We start from the raw sequence: 25,984 nt of genomic DNA, 5'->3' as shown, positions 1-25,984 counted from the left end.
AACTGCCAGAAGCTGTGGATTTGTAGTGCCAGCACTGAGCACCAGATCCTGGAGGCGCGCGCACACGTGCGCACATGTGTGTGTGTCCACGTAAATATACACACAATACATACGTACATGCACAAACAACTGGGTGAAACTAAATAATTTGAGAATTATCTCCCCTGTAGCTGTGTAAACACTTTTGTCTTTTTTTAAAGTACCTCATTAGGAAAATTAGAGAGGTTAAGTGAGATAACTCACCTGTCAGTCTGCCTGCCTTACCATGTGCACAGTAAACACTCTAAATATTTCACTGGAGATGTTATTTATTTATTTTGCCTCCAGGGTTATTGCTGGGCTCAGTGCCTACACTACGAGTCCACTGCTCCTGGAGACCATTGTTATTATTATTGTTACTGTTTTGTTGTTGTTGTTGGATAAGACAGAAATGGAGAGAGGAGGGGAAGACAGAGAAGGGGAGAGAAAGATAGACACCTGCAGACCTGCTTCACTGCTTACGAAGTGACCCCCCTGCAGGTGGGGTGCTGGGGACTCAAACCGAGATCCTTACTCCGGTCCTTGCGCGTTGCACCATGTGCGCTTAACCCACTGCACTATCACCCGGCCCCCAAGTTTTACATTTCTAATGTTAACTGCCTGGAGAACTTTTTTTTCCTTTACTACTTACAACCCTGATCTCTACCTGTCAATTTTGTCTGTGCATGAATACAGATAGTGGGAGTCAGGAGGTAGCACGTGTAAAGCACAAGGATCCCAGTTCCAATCCTCGACTCCCCACCTGCAGGTGAAGCAGGTCTACAGATGTCTATCTTTCTCTCTCCCTCTCTATCTTCCCCTCTCCTCTCAATTTCTCTGTCCTATCCAATAAAAAGTGGAAAAACATGGCCTTCAGGAGCAGTGGATTCATAGTGCTGGGGCTCGGTGCCTGCACCATGAATCCACCGCTCCTGGAGGCCATTTTTCCCCCTTTTTGTTGTAGAGAAATACTTCTTTAGAATATTTATACTTTCATTTACTTCTTACTGTTATTTTGCTTATTTTCCCTTTTACTTTCTGGGTTTCTTGCTAGGACTTCATAACTGTAGGGTATCACTGCTCAGTGTGGAGCTTTTTTTAATCCTTGCCTTGTAGATAAAGGATGGGGAACACTTGGCCCTGCCAAGGTAACCACAGGTGGAATTCAAAATTCAATAAATCTGGGCGCTCATTTCATAGCAATATTAAGTGCTAATTTTGACTTGGTAATTTTAAATGGCTCACAGATGATGTTATAAATATCCAGAAGACCTTTGGCAGAGGGGGCCGGACGGTGGCACACCTGGTTGAGTGCACATGTTATAGTGCTCCAGGACCCAGTTTAGAGCCCCTGCTCCCCACCTGCAGGGGAAAAGCTTTGTGAATGGTGAAGCAGTACTGCAGGTGTTTGTCTCCGCCCTTCCCTCAATTTTTGGCTGTTTCTACTCAATAAATAAAACAGAAGATAAATTAAAAAAATAAATATGCTTAAAAAAAAAAAGAGGCCTTTGGCAGGAAAAAGGTTCTCCACTCTTAGTGAGAGACAGGGAGAAGGAGAAAGAGAGACATCACAGTTATGTTCTGCTGCTTGTGAAGCCTGTCTCTGTCTCTGCACAGAGTTCTCATGTGGCGGCTTAGGGCTTGCACAGCGGTCTTTGGGCATGGTAAAGTGTGAACTCTGCTGGGTAACTTATCTCTCAGCTCTTGTTTATTTATTTAAATTAATTTATTTTTGTGACTTTAATAGGTTACAAGGTTGTAGGGTTACAAGGTGTAGTTGCATACCACATCCACCATCAAAATTTTGTGCCCTCACCCTCCCAATGGTAACCATCATAGTTCTCACAAAGTTTTAGAAACCCCCCCCCCCCCATGTATTCCCTGTTCTCTAGATGCCACATTTGAGTGAAACAATCTGGTGGTTATATTTTACATCTTTACTTATTTCGCTAAGCATAATCAGTCACCTGTAGTTCTGTCCATTTCTTCCCAAAGGACACAATGTCACCTTTTTTTTTTTTAATTACTGCAGGACAGTGTTCCATGGAGAATAAATGTCATAACTTTTTCCCCCCTCCCCTAGAGCATTACTCAGGTCTGGTTTATGGTGGTATGAAGGCTTGAAGCTGGGACTTTGGAGCCTCGTGCATGAGAGTCTTTCACATAACCAGTGTGCTATCTACCCCGACCTGCAGTGAACCTTTCTCCAGTGCAGTAGGGACCAGGTTTGAACCTGCATCAGCACATGGTAACACAGCACAGGATTGAACTGAGAGTTTGAAGTCTCAGGCATGAGGAGATCTTTGTATAATCATTATGTTATCTCCTGCTTTCCCATAACAAAAAACGTTTTGTTAATCTTTTTATTATCTTTATCTATTGGATATAAACAGCTAGAAATTGAGAGGAAGGGAGAGAAAGGGGGAGAGAGAGAGAGAGAGAGTGTGTGCGAGGGCGAGCGAGCGAGCGAGCAAGCGCTGTAGCAGTGCTTTACCACTCGGAAAGCTTTCCCCCTGCAGGCGGGGACCAAGGACTTGAACCTAGGCCCTTGCACATGTAACATGCGCTCAACCAGGTGTGCCACCACCTGGCCCCTCCATAACTTCTTTAACCAGTCATATTTCAATGGATTAATTAGGCTGCTTCCAGTCTTTGTGGTGGGTAATGTGGCTATGAATACAGGGGTGCATACATCCCTTTGGTTAACTACATGTCCCTTGGGTAAATACCTGAGTGGTATTGCTGATCATAATGTAGTTCCTTTTTCCTTTGTTTTAAGGACTGTCTGTATAGTCTTCCAGAGGGGCTGCACCAGTTTGCATTCCCAGTATCCATGTAATAAATAGAGTGTCCCTTTCTTCACAGCCTCGCCAACACCTGTCATTTCCTGCCTCGTTGCTATAGGCCATTATTACAGTGAAGTGGGATCTTAATGTGGGTTTGATTTGCATATTTCTGATAAATGAGGTAGAGCATTTCTTCATATGTCTATGGGCTATGTGTATCTCTTCTTTAGAAAATTATTTGGGGCAGAGATAGATAGCATAAAGGTTGTATAATGAGACTCTCGTGCCTGAGACTCCGTAGTCCCAGCTTCAAACCCCCACACCACCATCAGCCAGAGCTTAGCAGTGCTCTGGTAAAACAAAACGAAACAAAACAAAACAAAACAAAATAAAACAACAACAACAACAAAAAGAAAAAACAGTTCTTTGGCCCACTTTTTAATTGAGTTATTTTTTTTCCTTTTTGTTGAGCTGTACCAGTTCTTTATAGGTGTTTGATATCAATTGCTTGTCTGATGTGTGATGTGTAAATTATCTTCTCCCAATTACTGGGTTGCCTGGTTATCCTTGTGTAGTTTGCTTTCAATGTGCAGAAGCTTTATAGTTTGGTTTAGTCTCATTTACTCACTTCTCTTTTCATTTCACATGCCATGGGCTCAAGTCTCCAAATACGTCTTCATTGTTAAGATTCTGTAATGTGGGAGTCGGGTTATAGCGCAGCGGGTTAAACGCAGGTGGCGCAAAGCACAAGGACCGGCATAAGGATCCCGGTTCGAACCCCGGCTCCCCACCTGCAGGGGAGTCGCTTCACAGGCAGTGAAGCAGGTCTGCAGGTGTCTTATCTTTCTCTCCTCCTCTCTGTCTTCCCCTCCTCTCTCCATTTCTCTCTGTCCTATCCAACAACGACAACAGCAATAATAACTACAACAATAAAACAACAAGCGCAACAAAAGGGAATAAATAAGTAAAATAAATATTTAAAAAAAATTCTGTAATGTGCTGTCAATATTTTCTTCTATATATTTTAGGGTTTCTAGTCTAATATCCAGATCTTTGATTGATTTTGGTGCATGGTGTTAAATGATGTAGTTTTCTTTTTAAAAGATTTTATTTATTCATGAAGAATGATAGGCAGAGAGAGAGAGAAAGAACCAGATGTCACTCTGCTACATGTGCTGTCAGGGATTGAACTCAGGACTTCACACTTGAGAGCTAATGCTTTATTCACTACACCACCTCCTGGACCACTAGTTTTATTTTATTTTATTTTATTTTATTTTATTTTATTTTATTTTATTTTTGCTTTCAGGGCTATCGCTGGGGGCTTGGTGCCTGTACTATCTATCCATTGCTCCTGGAGGCCATTTTTTCCATTTTGTTGCCCTTGTTGTCATTGCTGTTGTTGCTGTTGGATAGGACAGAGAGAAATTGAAAGGGGAGGGGAATGGCCGGGTGGTAGTGCACCTGGTTGAGCACACATGTTACAATGCTCAAGGACCCAGATACGAGTTCCCAGTACCCACCTGCAGAGGGAAAGCTTTGCAAGTGGTGAAGCAGGGCTGCAAGTATCTCTCTGTCTCTTTCCTTCTCTCTCTCCCTTTGCCTCTCAACTTCTGGCTATCTATCCAATAAATAAATAAAAGATAATAAAAATATAAAAGAGAGAGAGAGAGAGAGAGAGGAGGGGAAGACAGAGGAGAGGAAAGACAGACACCTGCAGACCTGCTTCACCGCTTGTGAAGTACACCCCCCCCCCCCGCAGATGGGGAGCGGGATTCTTACACTGGTCCTTGTCCTTCATGCAATATGCACTTAACCCTCTGTGCCACCACACAGCCCCCTACCTCATACTGTTCTTTCTGCTTTCATTACTTCACTAGATTTCTTGCTCACCTGTTCATTCAGGTTAGTAATCTGTGTCAGTCTTTTGCAACAAAACATGTAAGTATACACATTGAGAATTCCTTATCTTTCTGCACAGTGTCTTGTGTATCTGGTAGAGCCTCATATAGTTTATTGCAGGGAAACTCCACCTTCTTATTGTTGTAGTGGCTACAAAATTCTCTTTTATTATAACATTCTCATAAACTACTTCTGGTAGTTTCGTTTTCTAAAAATCACTCTTTTAGGGAGTCGGGCGGTAGTGCAGCGGGTTAAGTGCAGGTGGCACAAAGTACAAGGACTGGCTTAAGGATCCCGGTTCGAGCCCCTGGCTCTCCACCTGCAGGGGAGTCGCTTCATAGGCGGTGAAGCAGGTCTGCAGGTGTCTGTCTTTCTCTCCCCCTCTCTGCCTTCCCCTTTTCTTTCCATTTCTCTCTGTCTTATCCAACAACAATGATAACAACAATAATAACTACAATAATCAAACAAGGGCAACAAAAGGGAATAAATAAATATTAAAAAAAAAAATAAAAATTACTCTTTTACTAGTGAAAATTACTGCTACGCTGTCAATAAATTATTACATTAAAGTGAGTAGTGCTACCAATGAATAAACACATAAGAGTGAGTAGAGTACTTTACACATTCATTATTTTTTTGTTGTCGGTGTTAACACAAAAAAGACTATATTAAACATTTGTCATCCGTGAAAGCGATTAATACTCATAGACTGCAGATATGTACCCTTATTCAGTCTGGGCTGCCACAAAGACAGAAAGTGCAGGGATTTTTTCCTCTTGCATCCTAGTGTAAACCAAATAGTAACAGGAAACTGTTCAAAGGTCTACCAGTGGATGCAGTATTTCTTTTTTTTTTAAATTTAATACAAATTATTTCTATATCATGTGGGATCAAACTTCATTTAATGGGGGGGTACCTCACTTAGTTAAACAGAAATGTTAAGGCTGTCTTATTAATACTTCTATGATTATATTTTCACTCTTTTTTCATACTTAGCTATAAACTGCTACAGTAATTGAGACTTCAGTAATAGAACCCTGTTGGAAAGCTTGGGTTGACTTAACTGATTTATAAAAATGTTACTTAATGTTCAGATATAAGCTATAAACTGCTCATAATCAAAACACATTTAGGAATTATAAACGAAAAGTAAACTTGCAAATGTGTAATACTAAACAACTAAGCTCATAAAAGTTAAATGAGAAACAGTAAGTTTATAAATAATACCTTGCCAAAATCTATTAATCCTTGAAATTTGAGCATGGTAGCACATTGAAGTAGTTTTGATTCATGTGTTGTAATCCTATCAGATGATACACTTTGGGAAGACTCTGGTATCCCCCTCATAGTTATTGAAACAATATCGAACTCAACATTTTTTCCATTTGTATGTACATACAGTGTTATGTGTATTTGGTTGTAAATTGGTGTGGATGCATTATTAATAGATTAAATTTAGCATATTTGGCTCTTTAATTTGTTGTGTAGTTAGAATGACTTGGGACTAACATAGTTGAGCACTAAAACAAAACTAAATTTGCTTTGAATTCATTTATTCAGAAGATCCATGTTATATGATGTTTATATGTGTGTATATAAACATAAATATAACTTTATAAATGAATTATTGTGGAAATTAAAAAATAAATTATGTAGCAACTGCTGGTTCCTGGCAAATATCCATGGATTTACATTCGGGAAATATTAACTGAAAATCACTATTATTCTTGATGCTATTTAAAACTTTTTACAATTTATTTTTTGAGATAATCTTGGTTTACTGGCTGTAAATGTTGTAGTAGTGCAAGTTCATATGCTACCAAAGTGTGCTATCACCCCACATCCACCACTGAAGCGCCAATTTCTCTTCATGAGAGTCCATTGGATCCTCTCTGCATTTTGCACCCCTCATCTCCTTTGGTAGCCTCACTAAATTTTTTTTTAAGTTTATTGATTGGCATAATAATGATTGACAAGACTGTTAGATAAGAGGGGTACAATTCCACACAATTCCCACCACCAGAGTTCCGTATCCCATCCCTTTCATTGGAAGCTTTCCTATTCTTTATCTCTCTGGGAGTATTGACCAAAATTCTTATAGGGTGCAGAAGGTGGGAGGTCTGGCTTCTGTAATTGCTTCTCCTCTGTATATTGGGCATTAGCAGGTGGATCCATACTCCCAGCCTGTTTCTATGTTTCCCTAGTGGGGTAGCCTCACTTCTGCATTGAGTCCAGAGGGTTGTTTTATATGACTTTCCGTGGTTCCATGTGCTGTGTTTCTTTATTTTTGTCATATAAATGAGATCTTTCAGTGCTTGCTTTCTCTTTTTTAAATATTTATTTATTCCCTTTTGTTGCCCTTGTTGTTTTATTGTTGTAGTTACTGTTGTTGATGTCATCGTTGTTGGATAGATAGGACAGAGAGAAATGGAGAAAGGAGGGAAGGATAAAGGGGGAGAGAAAGATAGACACCTGCAGACCTGCTTCACCACTTGTGAAATAATGCCCCTGCAGGTAGGGAGCCAGGGGTTCGAACCAGGATCCTTACACTGGTCCTTGCGCTTTGCACCATCTGCGCTTAACCCGCTGTGCTACTGCCTGACTCCCTGTGCATTCTTTTTATGGAAGACCCTTTAGTTGAGTCTAGTTTCTTGTAGGGCTAGTTTAGTGGTGATAAGTTCCTTTAATTTATTGCTTATTTGAAAAGCTCTTCATCATTCAAACCTGAATGATAGCTTTAGCTAGATAGAATGTTCTTGGGTTATGGTCTTTTCCATTCAACACTTTTATTTTTTTATTTTTTTACTGCCAACATGCTTATCACTGGGACCTGGTACATGCACTACAAATCCGTTGTTCTCAGAAGTAATTTTTTCCTATTTTAAATTTTCTTTTCTCTTTTATTGGATACAGCAGAGAGAAATTGATAGGAGAGGTGGAGGTAGGGAGGGAAAGAGAAAGACACCTCTAGACTTGCTTCACCACTCAAAAAGTATCTTCCCTGTAGGTGAGGAGCCAGGGCTTGAACCTGGGTCCTTGTGTATGGTAACATGTGTGCTTAACTGGGTATGCCACGGCCCAGCCCACCATTCAGTGCTTTTAAACATATGCTGTCAGTTCTTTCTGACTTTGAGATTTTCTGTTCTTACATTAGCTGATAATCTTATGGGGGCCCCCTGTAGATGATTATTTACATTTCTCTTGCTGCTTTCACATTTCTGTTTATCATTACTGTTTTACTTGCTATGCGTGTTGGTGTCTGTCATGTTTGTAACTCTTTGAGCTTCCTGGATCTGGTGGTCTGTGTCCTTTAGTCTTAGTTTCTTTCTCTTTCTAGTACACCTGTTATGCAAATGCTATTACTCTTGAGGTTGTCCCTTAAGTCATTTATGTTATTTACCTTTATTTTAGCCCCTCTAGTTATCCCCTTTTCTTTCTTTCTCTTTGAACAGTTTCTTCTATGCTGTTCTTTAGCTTACCACTTCGACCTCTGGCCTTTCCACTCATGGCCGCCTCAACTGCATTTTTTTTTTTAAAGCTCAGTTACTATATTACTTATTTCTGTGACTTCCATTTTGACTTTGTTTATACTTTGGGTTTGTTGAAATTTTTCTTCTGTTGGGCTTTTTTTTTTCTTCCCCCCCTACCAGGGTTATTGCTGGGAGTTGTTGCCTGCACTATGAATCCACTGCTCCAGGTGGCTTGCTCCTTTCTTCTTTCCATTCACCCTTCCTTCTTTCCTCCTCTCCCCTCCCCCCCTCCCTTCCTTCCTTCCTTCCTTCCTTCCTTCCTTCCTTCCTTCCTTTCTTTCTATTTTATTTTTATTTGACAGGACGGAGAGAAATGGGGGGGGGGTACAGAGGGATGGAGAACGATAGACATCTGCAGACCTGTTTCACCACTCATGAAGAGTTTCCCCTGTAGGTGGAGAGTGGGGGCTTGAACCCAGGCACTTGTGCATGGTGATATTGGTGCGCCACCACCCAGCCCTCTTGGCTTCTCTCTGGTGATTGAGCACCTTTAGGACCACCGCTTTGATGTCATTAGGATGTATACATAGTTTTCTTGAAAGTACTCAGCAGGCTTTAGGTTGCTGTGGGTGTATTCTCAGGTCTGATATGTAGCTGGGGCCCGAGTCCAGGTAATGGCAGAGTTGTGTTTGTTCCTGGTAGCCTGCGGAGGGGCGAGGGAGTGTTCTTCCCTGAATCCATCCTGAAGATTTGTTTCTGTGGAGACTGACTCCAGCATGAACATCTCCAGAGCTGCTTTCTGAAATAGCATTCAGGAAGGCTTTTGCCTAGCTCCTGTTTAGAGCCTTTAGTTTCTTGTTTCCTTGAGAGCTTGTTTGGAGGTTCTGGCAGGGGAGCGCAGCTACTCGTACACCCTTGACCGAAGACCAGTCCAACTCTATTTGAGGAAGGTCGTCCTCTTCGACCCAGCGCGGCGCAGCTTCGGGAGGGACGCACATGGAGCGGTGAGGGAGGAAGGGGACACCCGCCTAGCCAGCCAGATCAGTCGAATCAACCCTGGCGATCAGTGGGGTGATAAATGTCTCAGCCAGATTGCCCTCACATCCAGTTTCTTGTTTCTTGTTGTGAAGGTATTGGGATAGGATTGCAGTAGGACTTGGGTGCTGACATTTTGGTCCATATGGCTAGATTAAAGTCTTCTATTTTAGAGATCTCTTCCTTACCTAACTGTGGCTTGTTGTTGGCACAAAGGGACTCCCCCCCCCCCTTAGGGGAGGGCCTCTCTGTGTGTCCACTGCTTGCGTGCTCAGTTCTTGTTCTTTGCTTCAGAAAGCCTGTTCAGTATAGGATTTCCTGTCTATCGCATGGGGTTTGGATATCTTTCTAGGGGGAGTGAAGTGCAAGTCATTTCTGTTTGGCTACCTCCCCATAGGTGTTATTTTTTTATTAGTGATTATTATTTTGTTTTTTAATTTTCTAGTCAGCAGACAAGCAGCGAGCCCTAGAAGAAACCAAAGCCTATACCACCCAATCTTTAGCGAGTGTTGCCTACCTGATAAATACCTTAGCCAACAATGTACTGCAAATGCTGGATATCCAGGCATCCCAGCTACGGAGGATGGAATCTTCAATCAATCATATATCACAAGTAAGATTACACTATTTTCTTAATTTGCTTATGAGGAACACTTAATAATGGTAATAGGTAATGCTGATGGTTTTTATGAGTTAACTCACATGCATGACTTGGGAAATGTAAACTAATAGGTTAGTTTGTTAAATTTTTGTAGAATGACTGCTTTCTGTGATTTTGATGGGAAGTAATAAACTATTTCTATTAAAATGTTTTTATCATGTTTATAAATAATAGGCCTTGTGGAAATTGGGCTTGCTACTTTTGCTGATTTTCACATTTCTTTAAAAATACATAAATATTTACTACTGCTTGGTGATTTGTTAATTTTTTTCATGTTACTAACACTTTTGTTTCTCATGGTGGTACTATGCCACAGTAGTGGAAAGATTAATCTAGGAGTCTTTTAAAATACTTTTATATAGAATAAAAATATTTTTTCATTGCATTTTTCCTTTTTTTTTTCCTCCTTCAGTTGCTGGGGCTCAGTGCCTGAACTATGAATCCACTGCTCCTGGCGACCATTTATTCTCCCTCCCCCCATTTTATTGGATAGGACAGAGAGAAATTGAGAGGGGAGAAAGAGATAGGGAGAGAGACCAGGTTAAGTGCACATAGTATGAAGTGCAAGGATTCTGGTTTGAGACTCTGGCTCCCCACTTGCAGGAGGGTCGCTTCACCAGCAGTGTGCAGGTGTCTTTTTCTCTTCCTCTATTTTCCCTTCCCGTCTCAATTTCTCTGTGTCCTATCGAAAAATAAAAATAAATGGCCACAGGAGCAGTGGATTCATAGTGCATGCACCAAGCCTCAGCATAACCTTGGAGACAAAAAAAAGAGATAGAGAAAGTTAGACAGCTGCAGACCTGCTTCATTGCTCATGAAGCAGCCCTACTGCAGGTGGGGAATGGGAGCTCCAACCCAAGCACTTCTCTCTCCCTCTCCTCTCTCAGTTTCTCTCTGTCCTATCCAGTAGAATGGAAAAGATGGCCGCCAGGATTTATAACCTATTTTTAACCCATTCTGCGGACTTTTCTATTCAATTCTTCTGTCACTGTGATACAACTAAACTTTTCCCCCAATTACTCTAGATTTGAATTAACAATGTGAAGTTCATTGATTTTACTATCAGGAAAAGATTCAACAAATCAACATAGCAACTGTTTCTCTAATGTCAGAAAAAATTTTTAAAAAGACAGGATAGTGAATACTTAGGTTCAGGTTTTTTTTTTTAATTGAAAAGATGACACAGTATGAAGAGTGTGTAATTTATACTACCTTTACATTATCTACAAGGCAATGTTATGTCAGGAAAGTCCTATTCCCCCACCCCCAGCTATAAAAAAGCAGAAGGGGATGGCGGGGGTGGGGGGACGACAGCACTTCATGGGGGTGGGGCAGGGCTAAAACAGGGTCATGCATATAGGGAATGTTCTTTATGTAGATCACCATAGGTGTTCTAGTGATGATGTATTTGCTTCTAGAAGACTCTTTTTTTTTTTTTTTTTTTGCCTCCAGGGTTATTGCTGGGGCTTGGTGCCTGCACTACAAATCTACTTCTTCTGTGGCCATTTTTTCAATTTTTTTTTTTTTTTTTTTTGGTTAGGACAGAGAAATTGAGAGAGATGGGGTAGATAGACACCTGCAGACCTGCTTCACAGCTTGTGAGACGCCCCGCCCCCTTGCAGGTGGGAAGTCCAGGGTTTGAACTGCTGGGATCCTTGCATGGCTCATTATGCTTTGTACTATGTGTGCTTAACCTGGTGTGCCACCACCTACCTACCCTCCCCCTGGAAGACTCTTTCCACCCCCCATCCCCCCATAATAGCAGAGAAAGATGGAGGAAAGGGGCTGGGGAGATACATAGATCACTAGGTAGAGTGCACTCTTATTATGTGTGAAGATGTGGGTTGAGCTCCCGACTACCACTGGGAACACTATGCAAAAGGGAAGCTTCATGACTGGTGGAGCAGTGCTGTGGTATGTCGTCTTCACTTTCTCCCCCCTTCTGTCTCTCTCTCTTTAAAAAGAAAAAAAAAAGTCTGCCGTGAGTGGTGGAGTCTTGAAGGTCGTAAACCCTAGTGAAAACCCCTGGCAATATAAAAAGAGACAGGCCGGGTGGTGGTGTACCTGGTTGAGTACACATGTTATAGGTGCACAAGGACTTGGGTTTGAGCCCCTGGTCCCCACCTGCAGGGGGAAAGCTTTGTGAGTGGTGAAGCAGTGTTGCAGGTGTCTCTCTGTCTCTCCCTCTCTTTTACTCCTTTCCCTCTCAATTTCTGGCTATTCATATCCAATAAATAAATATAATAAAATATTAAAAAACGAAAATAAAAAATACGTAAGAGACAGAGGAAGAGAAAGATCATAGTATTGTTCCACCATTCATGAAGTTCCCCCCATTACGCTTGCTGCTCCTGTGTGGTGCCAGGGGTTTGAAATCATCTCCTCCTAGTGCACTGTGAAGTGTGAGCTTGCTCTACAGCTTGGCTACCTCCTGCCACCAGGATGATACATTTTACTTTTTTTTTTTAATATTTATTTTATTTATTTATTCCCTTTTGTTGCCCTTGTTGTTTTATTGTTGTAGTTATTATTGTTGTCGTTGTTGGATAGGACAGAGAGAAATGGAGAGAGGAGGGGAAGACAGAGGGGGAGAGAAAGACAGACACCTGCAGACCTGCTTCACCGCCTATGAAGCGACTCCCCTGCAGGTGGGGAGCTGGGGTTCGAACCGGGATCCTTATGCTGATCCTTGTGCTTTGCGCCACCTGCGCTTAACCCGCTGAGCTACAGCCTGACTCCCGAGGATGATACATTTTAAAGTAGTTTTTAATGATTTTTTTCTTTCTTCTTAAAAATATTGTCATTTATTTATTATTTGATAGAGAACAGAGAGAAATTGAGAGCAGAGGGAGGGATAGAGAGGGAAATAAACACACAGAGGGACACCTGCAGCCCTGCTTCACTACTCTGAAGCTTTCTGCCTTGCACATGGGGATCAAGGGCTTGAACCCTGCTCCTTGTGCACTGTAATGTGGGCACTTACCCAGGTACGCCACTGCCCGACCCCTGAAAGTAATTTTTAAAAAATTTCTTTATTGGGGGATTAATGTTTTACAGTTGACAGTAAATGTAATAGTTTGCACATGCATAACATTTCTTAGTCTTCCACATAACAATGCAGTCTCCACTAGGTCCACTGTCATCCTGTTCCAGGACCTAAACTCTGTCCCCACCCACCCCAGAGTCTTTTACTTTGCTGCAATGCCAAAAAAGATTCATTTACTTGCTAATGAACTAGAGAGCATCACTCTGCCTCATGGGATGCTGGATATTAAACTTGGAACTTTATGCTTGAAAGTTCAAGGCTTTATCCATGATGCCACCTCCTGGGCCCTTAAAGTAATTTCATCTCTAGCTTTGCTACTGTTGTTATCCTAGCAATTCTTTGGAAGCTTATTGTTTGAAAGCAAATTGAAAAATTTAATCTTCAGATTGAGAGTAGGGGATAATTAACATTAAGTATTTTTCTGAGATATGTAACTATAAGAGTTTCAATTTGTAGGATACGTGTAGTTCCTATTAAATCAGTATATATGTTAGGATGAATACTATTTACTGTACTCATTGTTTTGTGTCCATTTCTGGTAAGAAAAATTTTATGGAAAATTTAACTAAATTTCTATAAAACAGTAAAATTCTAAGCTAGGTCTAACCCATATTTTCTCTCAACAACTGAAAACAGTCAACGCTATTTGTAATCAGTTCATCGAGACATAGGAGTCCCAAGAGAGATCAAAATGCAACATAACTGAACAAGTAATGTGTCGTGTCCTGGCAGATGGTACAGCAGGTAGAGTGCCCATCTTGCAAACATGATGTCTTGAGTTCAAGAGGTCCCAGAGTTCTATCTCTGGCATTGCATGTTCATAGTAATGCTCTGGCTCCTTCTCTCTCTTTCCCCTCCTTTCTCTCCTTTCTCCCTCTTCTCCCATTAATAAAGGAGTAAATAAATATTTTTTACTTTTTTTTTTAAGTAATAATGCTCCCACTTAAGAGCTGAGTCAAATTTAACAGGTTTGATTTTAACAGGTAATAAGTAAAGGCTATAAAGAGGAATGTTCACAACATAGGAGTGGGTTTAATGTGTGTCCGTGTATGTATGTACATATGTTTGTGTGTAAAGCCAGAACCTCCCATGCGTACAGTTTCACCGTTCCTGGGCTTTTTCATTCAGAGAGACAGAAAAGAGGGAGAGACGCCGGTATTGGAGCTGTCCCTGGTGCCATGGTACCACACCCAAGCGGTGGTGTGGCAAGGCATGAACCTTACCCGGTGAATCTTACCTCTAGTCCTAGAATTAATCCTTTCTGATGGTTAAGTACTAAAAGGCTATGGAAGATAAATCCTGAGAAACTCATAAAAAGTTTCTTTTTCTCTAAAAAATGCCAACGTTAAGTAAAACACTAGTAGTTATCATTATGTGTCTGTTTATTTACCAGAGCACTGCTCAGCTCTGGCTTGTGGTGGGAGATCGAACCTGGAACCTTAGGGCCTCAGACCTAAGAGTCTGTTTGCATAACCATTATGTTACGGCTGCCTTCAATATGTAATCATATGTAGAAAGTGTGATACTTGTAGTTCTAATCTTATATACAGTGTATACATTTTATAAAAAAGTGACTAAAAATTACCCATTCTATTTGCTAGTATTTTACTATGTGAAAGATGAATAATTTAGAATTTATTTACAACTTTAAAAGTACTTATTTGAGACATTAATTTACTAGTAAGAGGCCTATTAAAAAACATCCAACTTAGTTGAGTTAATCCACTGTTAACTGTTTGATTGCAGATGTTTTCACACAGTGATGGGCATCTAACTGAGGTAGTGCTATCCAGTACAGTCAACTCTCCATGGTCTGTGGTAATGGGATTCAACAATGCATGGATAAGCAAAAACCAAAATACATTCTATAGTACTTTTCTGTCACCTGCTGTGGCCTGAGCATGTGCTTGGGTCTATGATGGAGACCGGGGAGTGGGGCTCAGGCTTGCAAGGCAGCTGGGTGTCAGAATGACTATCTCAAGACAACAAGAATCATCTTAGAGGAGGCTGGGTTTGGCACTGCGTGGCTGAAGTGTCATGGGGGAAGCCTGCAGCATGTGAGATCAGCTTGGCGACAGTGAGAAGGATGGAAGAACCAGGAGCTGTGAGTAAATGGAAGTCCTGCACAGTTGTAGCGGCATTCCGTAGTGTGGTGTTTGGTTAATAGCACAGTGATAACATCTATAGCAAGGTGCTTGTATTACTTTCAGTTTTCTTTGCTAAACACTTTTTTTTTTTTTACTTGTCACAGGTGAGTGTTTTATTGAAGTCTCTTCTAGAAGGAAGTTTATTGTCATATAACTTGTAACTTTAGAAAGCTAGGATATATTTGAAATATTTTTCTCACTTAAATTTTTCCTAAATATCAAAGTTGGACTTGTACTCCCAAAATATAGCAATAAATTTAGTATTGTTGGGAAATAAAGCAATGGTAATTACTGAAAGCTACAAATTAAATTTAGGAAAAGCTTAGTTGCCATTTTTAAAATTTACAATTGTGGGGCTGGGAGGTGGTACCTATGGTTGAGAGCACATGTTACAATGCTTAAGGACCCAAGTTCTAGCCCTCAGTTTCCACCTATAGGGGGAAGGCTATGTGAGAGGTGAAGCAGGGCTGCAGGTGTCTCTCTCCCTCTCTCCCCCCTCTCTATTTCTTCTACCCTTTCGACTTCTGGCTGTCTCTATTCAATAAATAAATATGATAATTTTAAAAACTTAAATAAAATTTACAACTGTTACAGGAACTTTAGAAAAATTCTTTTTTTAATTGACAGTGGACTGAATTTATATATAACTGTTAAAGATGGATCTCAGGTGTATAGGGATGTTCATTATATTACTCTTAACTTGAATATGATTATATTTTACAGAGAGAAAGCTTTGAAAAAACTAAATAGAGGATTTTAACTTAGGTATCTTCAGGGTCAAGCTTGCCCTAGCTAATCTGTGTGGTAGATTTATTATTCACTGTTAATATTCTCACTCCAAATGAACCCATAACTACCTTATTACAAGTTTATTTGATTATGTCCACATCAATTCTAGTAGCTCACCCTAGTATGGTAGTGGGATGGCAAGAATACAAAGTATACTCTTCTTAACTGTGAGTTACTTTTATTATTGTAGATGCTTTTAAAAGCTAACAGCACCAATTATCTGTACTTGGTCACTAGAGGCATTCATCTTGGGTCAATTTTATAACGGGAAGCCATTGATATTTGAGCGTTAGTAATGTAAGGCACAAAATGATGAGTCCTTTAAGCCATTGTCTGTTAGTTTTACCAAGGGCAGTATGAAAATGTCAGATAATTTTGGTTGTCACAACTTCGGGTGAAGTAGCGTTGTAACTTACTTTACTGAGATGCTTCTTCACCTCTTAACAGTGCTCAGGACAACACCCCATACATAATAAAATATCCACTTCAAAGTCTTAACTGTCACTGTTGGGAAACCCTAGGTTTCCTAATTGCAAGCATCTATTTTTTTATTGCCACTAAGGTTACTAGTGGCCGTTCTGCTCCTCCCTTTAAAAAATCTTTTTATGGGAGTTGGGTGGTAGCACAGTGGGTTAAGTGCACATGGTGCAAAGCGCAAGGACCGGCGGAAGGATCCCAGTTCGAGCCCCCGGCTCCCCACCTGCAGGGGAGTCACTTCACAGGAGGTGAAGCAGGTCTGCAGGTGTCTTTTTCTCCTCCTTTCTGTCTTCCCCTCCTCTCTCCATTTCTCTCTGTCCTATCCAACAATGACAACATCAATAACAACAATAACTACAACAATGAAAAACAAGGGCAACAAAAAGGAAAATAAATATTTAAAAAATTTAAAAAAATCTTTTTACTTGGTTGGACAGCGTGAAATTAGAGGGGAATGAGGAAAACAGAGAGGGGAAAAGAGAGGCCTGTATACCAGTTTTGCTGCTCGTGAAGCTGCTCCCCTGCAGTGGGGACCCAGTGGTTGAACCCGGTCCTTGTGCATCCTACCTAACGTGTGCACTCCATCATGTGCACTCCTGCCCGGCCCATTGCAAGCATTCTTTCAGAGTAGTCAGCAGAAAACATGTAGCCAAACTGAATTATTTTGACTTTATATCATAGATATATGCTATTAAAAACTATATTCTAAAACTTGCTTTCAATTTTTACTGAAAATTAATATAAAATAATAAGATATTTTCCTTTGGATTTCTTTTAGCCAATTTCTTCTAGAGTTTAGTACTATGAGAATTGTCACTTCCCTAATGAAGTTCTGATTTACTTATTAATCATTATGTTTCTACTTTGTCTTCTCTCCAGACACCTAGCCGCCTCCATTTTATGCTTTTATAATAACTGTTCCTTATTTAGATTTATAGTTCTGTGATCTTCTTCTGTGCTCTATTGATTTTCTCTTTATGCTATTGTAATGGTCTGTGGATTTGGGCTGTGCATACTTATGTATTTATAAAGAGAACTTACAGGGGCTGGGTGGTAGTGCAGTGGGTTAAGCGCACATGGCACAAAGCACAAGGACCGGCGTACAGATTCCGGTTCCAGCCTCCGGCTCCCCACCTGCAGTGGGACTGCTTCAAGGTCTGCAGGTGTCTATCTTTCTCTCCCCCTCTGTCTTCCCCATCTCTCTCGATTTCTCTCTGTCGTATCCAACAATGACAGCAATAACAACAACAACGATGACATGGCGACAAAAGGGGAAAAATGGCCTCCAGGAGCAGTGGATTCGTAGTGCAGGCACCAAACCCCAACATTAACCCTGGAGGCAAAAATAAATAAATAAATAAAAATAAAGAGAACTTACAATAACATGTAGGTATCTCTAGTCTTCAGGTATAATAAAATGTCTTAGTGGTTTTTTTTAAAGAAGTCTCAGGTTTTTCAAACAATTGAAATATGCTTTTTATAAAATATAACTGTATTAGCACAAATATTAAGTGGAAAATTAATTCTCCCTCTTTATTTCCTGGAGATTTATTAATACTTCTGACATAAAAATTGAAAACACAAGTTCCATTTTGTTATAACCTTAGGCTTCTGTTAGGATTACCTGGGCTTGTATCCTCCGTTGCTTTTGCTTTTCTGATATGACCTTGGGAGGGTGGGGGGAGATAAGAGAAATAGCCTTTGTGTGTGAATGATGCTGCTGAGTAGCCTCTCAGGCCAGATACCTTCTCTCCTCCCTCCTTCCGTTACTTCCTTTTCTTTACTAGATCCTTACTGGGATTTATGCTCATATGACTCCACTGGAAGACTCTTTTTGTTGTGGTGTTACCGTTTCAGATAGAAGATGAAAGAAAAGGGAAAGAGACAGAGAGAGACATCACAGCATTGTTTCATCATTTGTAAGGGTTCCACCCTTTTTTAAAATTTTAATTAGAGAGACACCTACAGTGCTGCTTCACCACCTGTGAATCTTCTCTTCTGCAGGTGGGGACTGGGGCTTCAACCTAGGTCCTTGAGTGTGGGAACAGTGCTCTCAACCAAATGTGCCACTGCCCACCCACCCGCCTGCTTCCCTCCCACCCACTCACCCACCACCGGCAGTATTTCTGTGGCTTCTTGCATTCTCTTTCTCTCTTTCTTTCTCTTTCTCCCTCTCCCTCTCCCTCTCCCTCTCCCTCCCCCTCCCTCTCTCTCTCTCTCTCTCTCCTTCTCTCTCTAAACACTTGATAGGACAGAGAGAAATTGGGAGGGTGGGGGGAGATAAGAGAAATAGCCTTTCTTCATTGTTCATGAAGCTTCTCCTCTGTGGATGGGGACCAGGGGCTTGAACTCCAGTCTTTGCAAAAGGTATTGCGTGGGCTTCATTGTGTGCCACCACTGAGCTCCCAAAGTGTCTCTCCAGAATTATTGCTGGGACTCGGTGCCTGCACTACAAATCCACTGCTCCTGGAGGCCATTTTTCCCATTTTGTTGCCCTTATTATTATTGTCATTGGATAGGACAGAGAGAAATGGAGAGAGGAGATGAAGACACAGAAGGGGAGACAAAGACAGACACTTGCAGACCTGCCTCACTACTTGTGAAGTGACCCCCCTGCAGGTCGGAAGCCAGGGGCTTAAACTGGGATCCTTATGCCAGTCCCTGTGCCTCACACCTTGTGCGCTTAACTTGCTGCGCTACCACTAGGTCCCCCCAAAGTGTCTCTTCTGTTTGAATTTCTCAGGTGGTGACTAGAGGCTTCCACCTAGGTCCTTATATACAGTCAAGTGTGGGCCATTTTTTGGCCCAAACAGGCTTTTGCTTTCTCTCTCTGAGAGAGAATGTCATAGACTGACAGGGAGATAGTACAGTCCTGCTTCTCCAGCCATGGGACCCCCACCCCACAACCACAGTGGCAGTGGTATTTTCTTGTTTGCCAGGACTTGAGTGCAGGTTCTCATGCATGGTTAAGATGTGAGCTATAGGGAGTCAGGCGGTAGTGCAGCGGATTAAGTGCACGTGGCGCAAAGCGCAAAGACCGGCCTAACCTACGGATCCTGGTTCCAGCCTCCAGCTCCCCACCTGCAGGGGAGTCGCTTCACAAGTGGTGAAACAGGTCTGCAGGTGTCTATCTTTTCTCTCCCCCTCTCTGTCTTCCCCTCCTCTCTCCATTTCTCTTTGAACTAACAACGAAGACATCAATAATAACTACAACAACAACAATAATAATAAAAAAAAGATGTGAGCTATACTGGGTAAATTGTCTCCTGGCCCTTTATAGTTTCACTCTTGAATAAGATATTTATGTTTCAAAAAACTTAGCAGAGTAAAAACAGTGTCTCAAGGATTAATTCTGATAATTTTTTTATTTGTATGACAATAATAGTTATATAAAAATAAGTGACATCATTTGTTTTTATTTTAAAATGTTCTTAGTAGATATGAAAATTTCCTACCTTATATTGCTAAAGATGACTCAGTAAAAATTAATCAAACTGTGATGACTATTTCTCTAAAATTAAAAACAAGTAAATTTTAGTATAGTATAATAAATACATACTTCTTAATTTTTTTTTTTTTTTTTGCATCCAGGGTGGTCGCTGGGACTCAGTGCCTGCAGCATGAATTCACTGCTCATGGAGGCCATTTTTCCCATTTTGGTTGCCCTTTTTGTCCTTCTTGTTGTTAACTGTCATTATTGCTGCTGCTGTTGTTGGATAGGACAGAGAGAAATCGAGAGAGGAGGGGAAGGTTGAGGAGGAGAGAAAGACAGACACCTGCAGACCTGATTCACTGCTTTTGAAGCTACCCCCCTGCAGGTGGGAAGCCAGGGGCTTGAACCAGGATCCTTGTGTAGGTTCTCGTACTTCGCACCATGTGCACTTAACCCACTGTGCTATCATCCAGCCCCCTAACATACACATTTTAACACAAACACGTACATCCTCTGAGCAGTTAAAAAGAAAAGATGTTGTAATTCACTTAATATTCACAGAAAAAACACCAAAGACTTAATTTTTTAAATAAAGCATTCATTCATTTTTTATTAGTTAAAAATGGTGTCATGGGACATAGAAGCTAGGGATTTTTAGTCATATGGATGAAAGCCTTTTTGTTTAACCATTATGTTGCCCTCCTCCCAGTCTTATTTTTTTGTCTTTAAAGGAAATACATAAACTAAGATGGTTTCTTCATTGACAGGTTTTGATTAGATGCTTCTTTTGATATTTATCAGTTCCAAAGCTTGTAGATTCTGCTTTTTTTAATTCCTTGGTTGCAGTAGAAGACCTTGAGTTTGTTTCAAGTTTCATGAATGCTTTAGAAGGCTAGTAGGACAAATAGTCAGCTTTCAGATTTCTTTTTTAAGAAAACATTTTATTTATTTTTGATAGGACATAGTGAAATTGAAAGGAAAGGGGTCTAGGGAGGGAAAGAGACAGACACCTGCAGCTCTGCTTCTCTGTGCATGAAGCTTCCTGCAGGTGGGGAGTGGGGGCTCGAACCCAGGTCCTTATGCATGGTAATGTGTGCACTCAACCAAGTGTTCCACTGCCCGGCCTGCTTTCAGATTTCTTAATGTGATTTTTATTTATTTATTTTTCTTCTTTCTCCTTGTCTATACTTATTTATCAGAGACAGCCAGAAATTGAGAGGGAAGGCCATGAGGGAGAGAGACAGAGATACACCTGCAGCACTGCTTCACCACTTGCAAAGCTTGCCCCCTGCAGGTGGGGCCTAGGGGCTTGAACCTGGGTTCTTGAACATCATAATATGTGCACTTAACCTGGTGTACCACTACTTGACCCCTTAATATGATTTTTTTATCCATTAGAGATGATGATTCCATTTATGTGCTATTACTATTACTTGACTCTTCTTTTTGAAAGGAGAAATTCATTGAAGTAGGACTGCAGAGAACTTAGCAAGTTTCTCTTAATTGCTGCTTGAACTGAGAATGGTGGTAAGCGATGTGAACAGTTTTAGTGGTTTATTCTCCAAACTTTTTTGACTGCATCCACAGTACAAAACATATTTTGTGTTGCACCTAGTACAGAATCACGTGTATTTCTGTGTACATAATAAGTGTTTTGCATAGCAGTACTCACTGGGTATACACAGTCATTTAAGTAACTAACTGGTGCTCACATTCCCACTAAGTTGCAACCTGCTGTTTGAAAAACTGCTGTTGAGTGTCTCAGTTACCTGTGTTTGTGGGGAAATTTGCTCTCCATGAGCACATGAGTGACTAACGGTAATAAACAATGCTATTCTGTGATAAATTATATCCTTTGTGAGCATTTAATAAGTGAAGAAACCAAAGTATGTCACAGTAATTAAGGCTCAAGGGATAATGGCCTAATGGCCACAAGATATATGGAGCACACCACTTATAGAGCAGAACGTTGTCATGGAAAATAGAAACAGCTTCCACTGAGCAAACGTAAGCTTTTTTTGTGTTCTTTTGTAGAAAACTACTCTTTTTCTCTTCTTTCCTCCCTCCCTCCCTCCCTTCTTTCCTTCTTTCCTCCCTCCCTTCCTTTCTTCTTTCCTTCCTTCCTTCCTTCCTTTCCTCCAGGGTTATTGCTGGTGCTCAGTGTGGTGCCTACACTGTGAATCCACTGCTCCTGGGTGCCATTTCCTTTTTTTTTTTTTTTATTGGATAGGATAATGAGAAATTGAGAGGGAAGGAGAGATAGGAAGACAGATGGACACACACCTGCAGTCCTGCTTCACAACTTGTGAAGTGTCTCCCCCCGCAGATAGGGAGCTGGAGGCTTGAACCTGAATCCTTGTACTGGTCCCTGTGCTTTGTACTATGTGTGCTTAACCCAGTGTGCCACTGCCCAACCCCCCCAAAACTACTTTTGTTTCTAACACTGAATTTAAGGTTTGTCCTTCTTTTCTCCTTCAGGTCTATGAAGAAACATTAAATAGCATGTCATTAAAAAAAAGTTTAAGCATTAACAAATTCTACTATCAGGAGCTTTTTCAGTGCAATCAGATGATTCACTGAAGGTTTCCACTAATCATTACACTGCTCCAGGGAGAAGGGACTAGCATGCTTTAAGCCTAGGGTTGGCAAATTTACTCTTGAAGTTTCAGCTCGTAAACATTTTCGACTTTGCTTCTACAACTACTCATCTCTGCCATTGTAGTGGGAATATATGTAGACATAGTAGAATGACTATTGCAAGGAATTAACATAGTTTTCACATGCTTGCTTTTATATTATTATTAACCTTTGGGCTATAAAAATAGTGGATGATACTTTGTCATCAGTTGCTTGCCAACCTTACTTTGGTCTAATATTGGAAAATGTCATCATTGCTCTAAAAGGGAGAATATTTAGCAATTGTGGTTATGAATATGAATAATGTTCTCTGAGCATTTATATTTCATAACTGATTATTAGTGGTATACATTTTATGTTGTTTATGTTATATTTTACAGACTGTTGATATTCACAAAGAGAAAGTTGCCAGAAGAGAAATTGGTATTTTGACTACCAATAAAAACACTTCAAGGACACATAAGATTATTGCACCAGCCAACCTTGAACGGCCAGTGCGTTATATTAGAAAGCCAATTGACTATACAATTTTAGATGATATTGGACATGGAGTCAAGGTAAGTGTGTTTTGCCTAGCCTTTTAAACTAATAACCTGTGATGGAACTAGTGAACTTGAAAATTAAGCTTTAACCTTTCCTTTTCTAGAGGACCAGGTGTTGACTCAGTTGAGTTTCTGAAGATCCCTTACAACTATAATTACTTTATCCTTCTTACTTGTTCTTAGTCCTGTGATTTCAGATTTTAAAGTCATCTTGAATTAGTTAATTTTGCATACAGGTCTGATAGGACCTCATATAGATGTAGTGGTAAGATCTTTCTAAGCTTTTTAATGATTCAATATGACTACTTAAAATTATACATTATTTTATTAAACTAATATCATATCTTAGTGGGTTTTTTAAAGTGAAATTTTAGCATTAATTTTCACAGAGATCACATAAATGTGTATGTTGAAATTCTCTAGAATAATTTTTTTGTCAACACTTTGGATGACAATAGATTAGATAAAGGTAATATGTGAATTTATATTTCTACTGCTTTTGAGTAGACAACCATTATATATTTTTTAATACATTTTAAAATGTATTTGGATGGTTACTATGCACATATAGTACCATAATCAAAACTGAGGAGAATACAAGTAACATTTAAATTGATCTTTGTCCTTGACCTGTTTAGGGCTTCAACTAAGTATTATGCTGTATATTTAAAGTTAGCATTTCATCAGTGGTTTGAAAGACAGTGACTTGTTACCTTGAATAAATATTTATATGTATTTTACATAGATGCTATACATATATACTTCTAAGTAAAACTGTGCAGTTTATCCAGTTGTTTTTTTGCCTAATATAAAAATCTAAATTTAAAAAATGCCCCACACTAATGTGACTAGAATTCAGTTAAATTTAATGTTGACGTAGGTAAAGGAAAATGTATTGGGGGCTGGGCAGTAGTGCAGTGAGTTAAGTGCATATGGTGCAAAGTGCAAGGACCAGCATAGGTTCTCAGTTCAGCCCCTGGCTCCCCACCTGCAGGGGGTTCGCTTCACTCTCTCTCTTCCCCTCCTCTCTCGATTTCTCTCTGTCCTATGTAACAACAACAACAGTAATATAACAATGATAAACAACATGGGCAACAAAAGGGAAAAAATGGCCTCCAGGAGCAGTGGATTTATAGTGCAGGCGCTGAGCCTCAGCAATAACCCTGGAGGCAAAAAAAAAAAAAAAAAAAAAGGGAACATATTTGTGCTTGTCCATCCCAGTTCTCATTTACCCTTCAAATAAAATGTTACTAATTTGGACTTGGTAGACCTTTTGGTTGGTTGGACTTGTAGTATTTAGGATTCACTAAATTGAAGAAATCTTTAATAAAGTCAAGTTTTGAATAAAACATTGTCATATAACTTCATCAAAATAAAACATTTGTTCATGACACACTCTGCTTTAGCCACTCTTTCTATGACCTACTGAAACATTTTTTAATGCTAATGCTTAACTTGTTTTTTGTTTTTCTCCTTTCTCTTCACATCCTGAAGTTTCAACTAACCTTTCAATGCTTTTTTTTCCTTACCTCTTTTATTTGCTCCATTTATGCATTAAGTGGTTGCTTAGATTTAAGGTAAGAGATTCCAGGGCTGGATTTCTCATTCTTTGTTCTTATGTAGCATATTACATACGGGGAGTGGAGAGTTATTTGGCACTTGGCCATTTAAAACCAATAAAAGATTTATTATTTTTGTCTTGTGGTTTCATAGTGTATCTTCATGTTCACGAAGGCAAATATTTTTGTCTGTTTAGTTCACTGTCCTATTCTTTGTGCCTAGAATAATGCCTAACATACATTAGGCTTTTAGTATATATTGAATAAATGGTTGTTTTACAGTGTTAATGCATCTTGTGAAACTGAAATGTAAAATATACTATTATAACATGTTACTGTGAAGTAAAATTAGCAGGGTTTTTGTAAATACAGGAGCTTTGTTATAGACTTGAGAGTCAACTAATGTGCTTAATTCTCCCCTTGTGTAATAACCTTTTTTATTCTATAAATGGTGCGCTTTATCTTACACCTTGTGGTCACTATGCCATTATCTTGAGTGAAGTAATGTAAATAAATTGATAAATGAAAAGTATTCAGTGTTACAGTTTTTAAGTTGCAGTATCATATTTTGTAAAAATCAAATTTAGTCTTTTTCAAATTGCTATTTAAGATCTGTTTCAGCATAATATCACTTGGAAAAGTTTTGAGCTGAGAATTATAAGCAAAAAATCAGAACTATGACAGTTTTAACAAAGTACAAGAATTAGGGATGCTATTTCTTTGTTATAGAAATAAATTGGAGGCATCATGGTAAAAGACATTCAGATTTTCAGGTCTTTGAAAAAACATTAAACACCATGTCATTAAATTGTCACCAACTGAGCTTGCTCTTTTTTTTTTAGATGAATTTTCTAATTTCTTTGCAAATATGTTTTCTTTTAGTCAGCTATCCTCTTGTCTTCTGTGTAACATTAAGGTGATTGACATCTGAAGTATAGCCACAGAAGTTTCAACAGGTCATGGTAGAGAGATGTGACTAAAAGAACCCAGGCAAATGTGTTGTTTGTGTTTTTGATTTGGATGTTGACTTCAAGCCCTATCAGTGACCAAGAGAAACAAACCAAGCACTCGTTTTTATTCTGTTTGTCATACTTTCTTCTTCTAATGCCATAATTTCCTCTTCTCTGCAGTGGGTAATGTTTAATTCTTAGAAATTTCAGTTTTTGTATTTAACTCTTTTACTAAATATTTATCTTTCTCTTGAATTCATAGTCAGATTCCTGACAGTTTTGATTTGTTTCAGAGACTTTCCTGACTGTTTCTTACTGGCAATCAAATAGAATTGAAATAGGACCATACATTTTATTGAGAGAGAAAGATTAAATTTTTTAAAAGTTATTTTTACTTAATTGGGTAGAGACAGCCAGAAATTGAGAGGAAGGAAGAGAGAGACAGGGAGAGAGACACCTGCAGCACTGCTACACCACTTGTGAAGCTTTCTCCCTGGTGGTGGGAACTGGGGGCTTGAACCTGGGCCCTTGT

At 39.8% G+C, this 25,984-nt stretch overlaps 1 protein-coding gene and 1 non-coding gene across 30 annotated transcripts in view; one reads left to right on the top strand and one right to left on the bottom strand.

Moving 5' to 3' along the window:
• ABI2 (abl interactor 2) overlaps positions 1-25,984 on the top strand; it is a 73,105-nt gene that overhangs the window by 6,605 nt on the left and 40,516 nt on the right. For 15 of the 29 annotated variants that reach the window (XM_060194088.1, XM_060194087.1, XM_060194094.1 and 12 more), the window contains exons 2-4: positions 9,657-9,824; positions 22,782-22,958; positions 24,503-24,520. In XM_060194088.1, the coding sequence (XP_060050071.1) occupies positions 9,657-9,824; positions 22,782-22,958; positions 24,503-24,520 (363 nt within the window). Of the gene's footprint in view, positions 1-9,656; positions 9,825-21,270; positions 21,292-22,781; positions 22,959-24,502; positions 24,521-25,984 lie in introns of those variants that run through there. The other 14 variants (XM_060194090.1, XM_060194089.1, XM_060194095.1 and 11 more) reach the window with 2 other exon arrangements.
• LOC132539675 (small nucleolar RNA SNORA31) lies at positions 5,420-5,545 on the bottom strand. Its single transcript, XR_009551005.1, has one exon. It is a non-coding gene; the product is annotated as a small nucleolar RNA SNORA31 (small nucleolar RNA).

Source organism: Erinaceus europaeus, chromosome 7, assembly GCF_950295315.1.
Source record: "Erinaceus europaeus chromosome 7, mEriEur2.1, whole genome shotgun sequence".
Classification (NCBI taxonomy): domain Eukaryota; kingdom Metazoa; phylum Chordata; class Mammalia; order Eulipotyphla; family Erinaceidae; genus Erinaceus; species Erinaceus europaeus.
The sequence above is the reverse complement of the archived record's forward strand: the minus strand, read 5'-3'. Positions and strand labels throughout refer to the sequence as shown.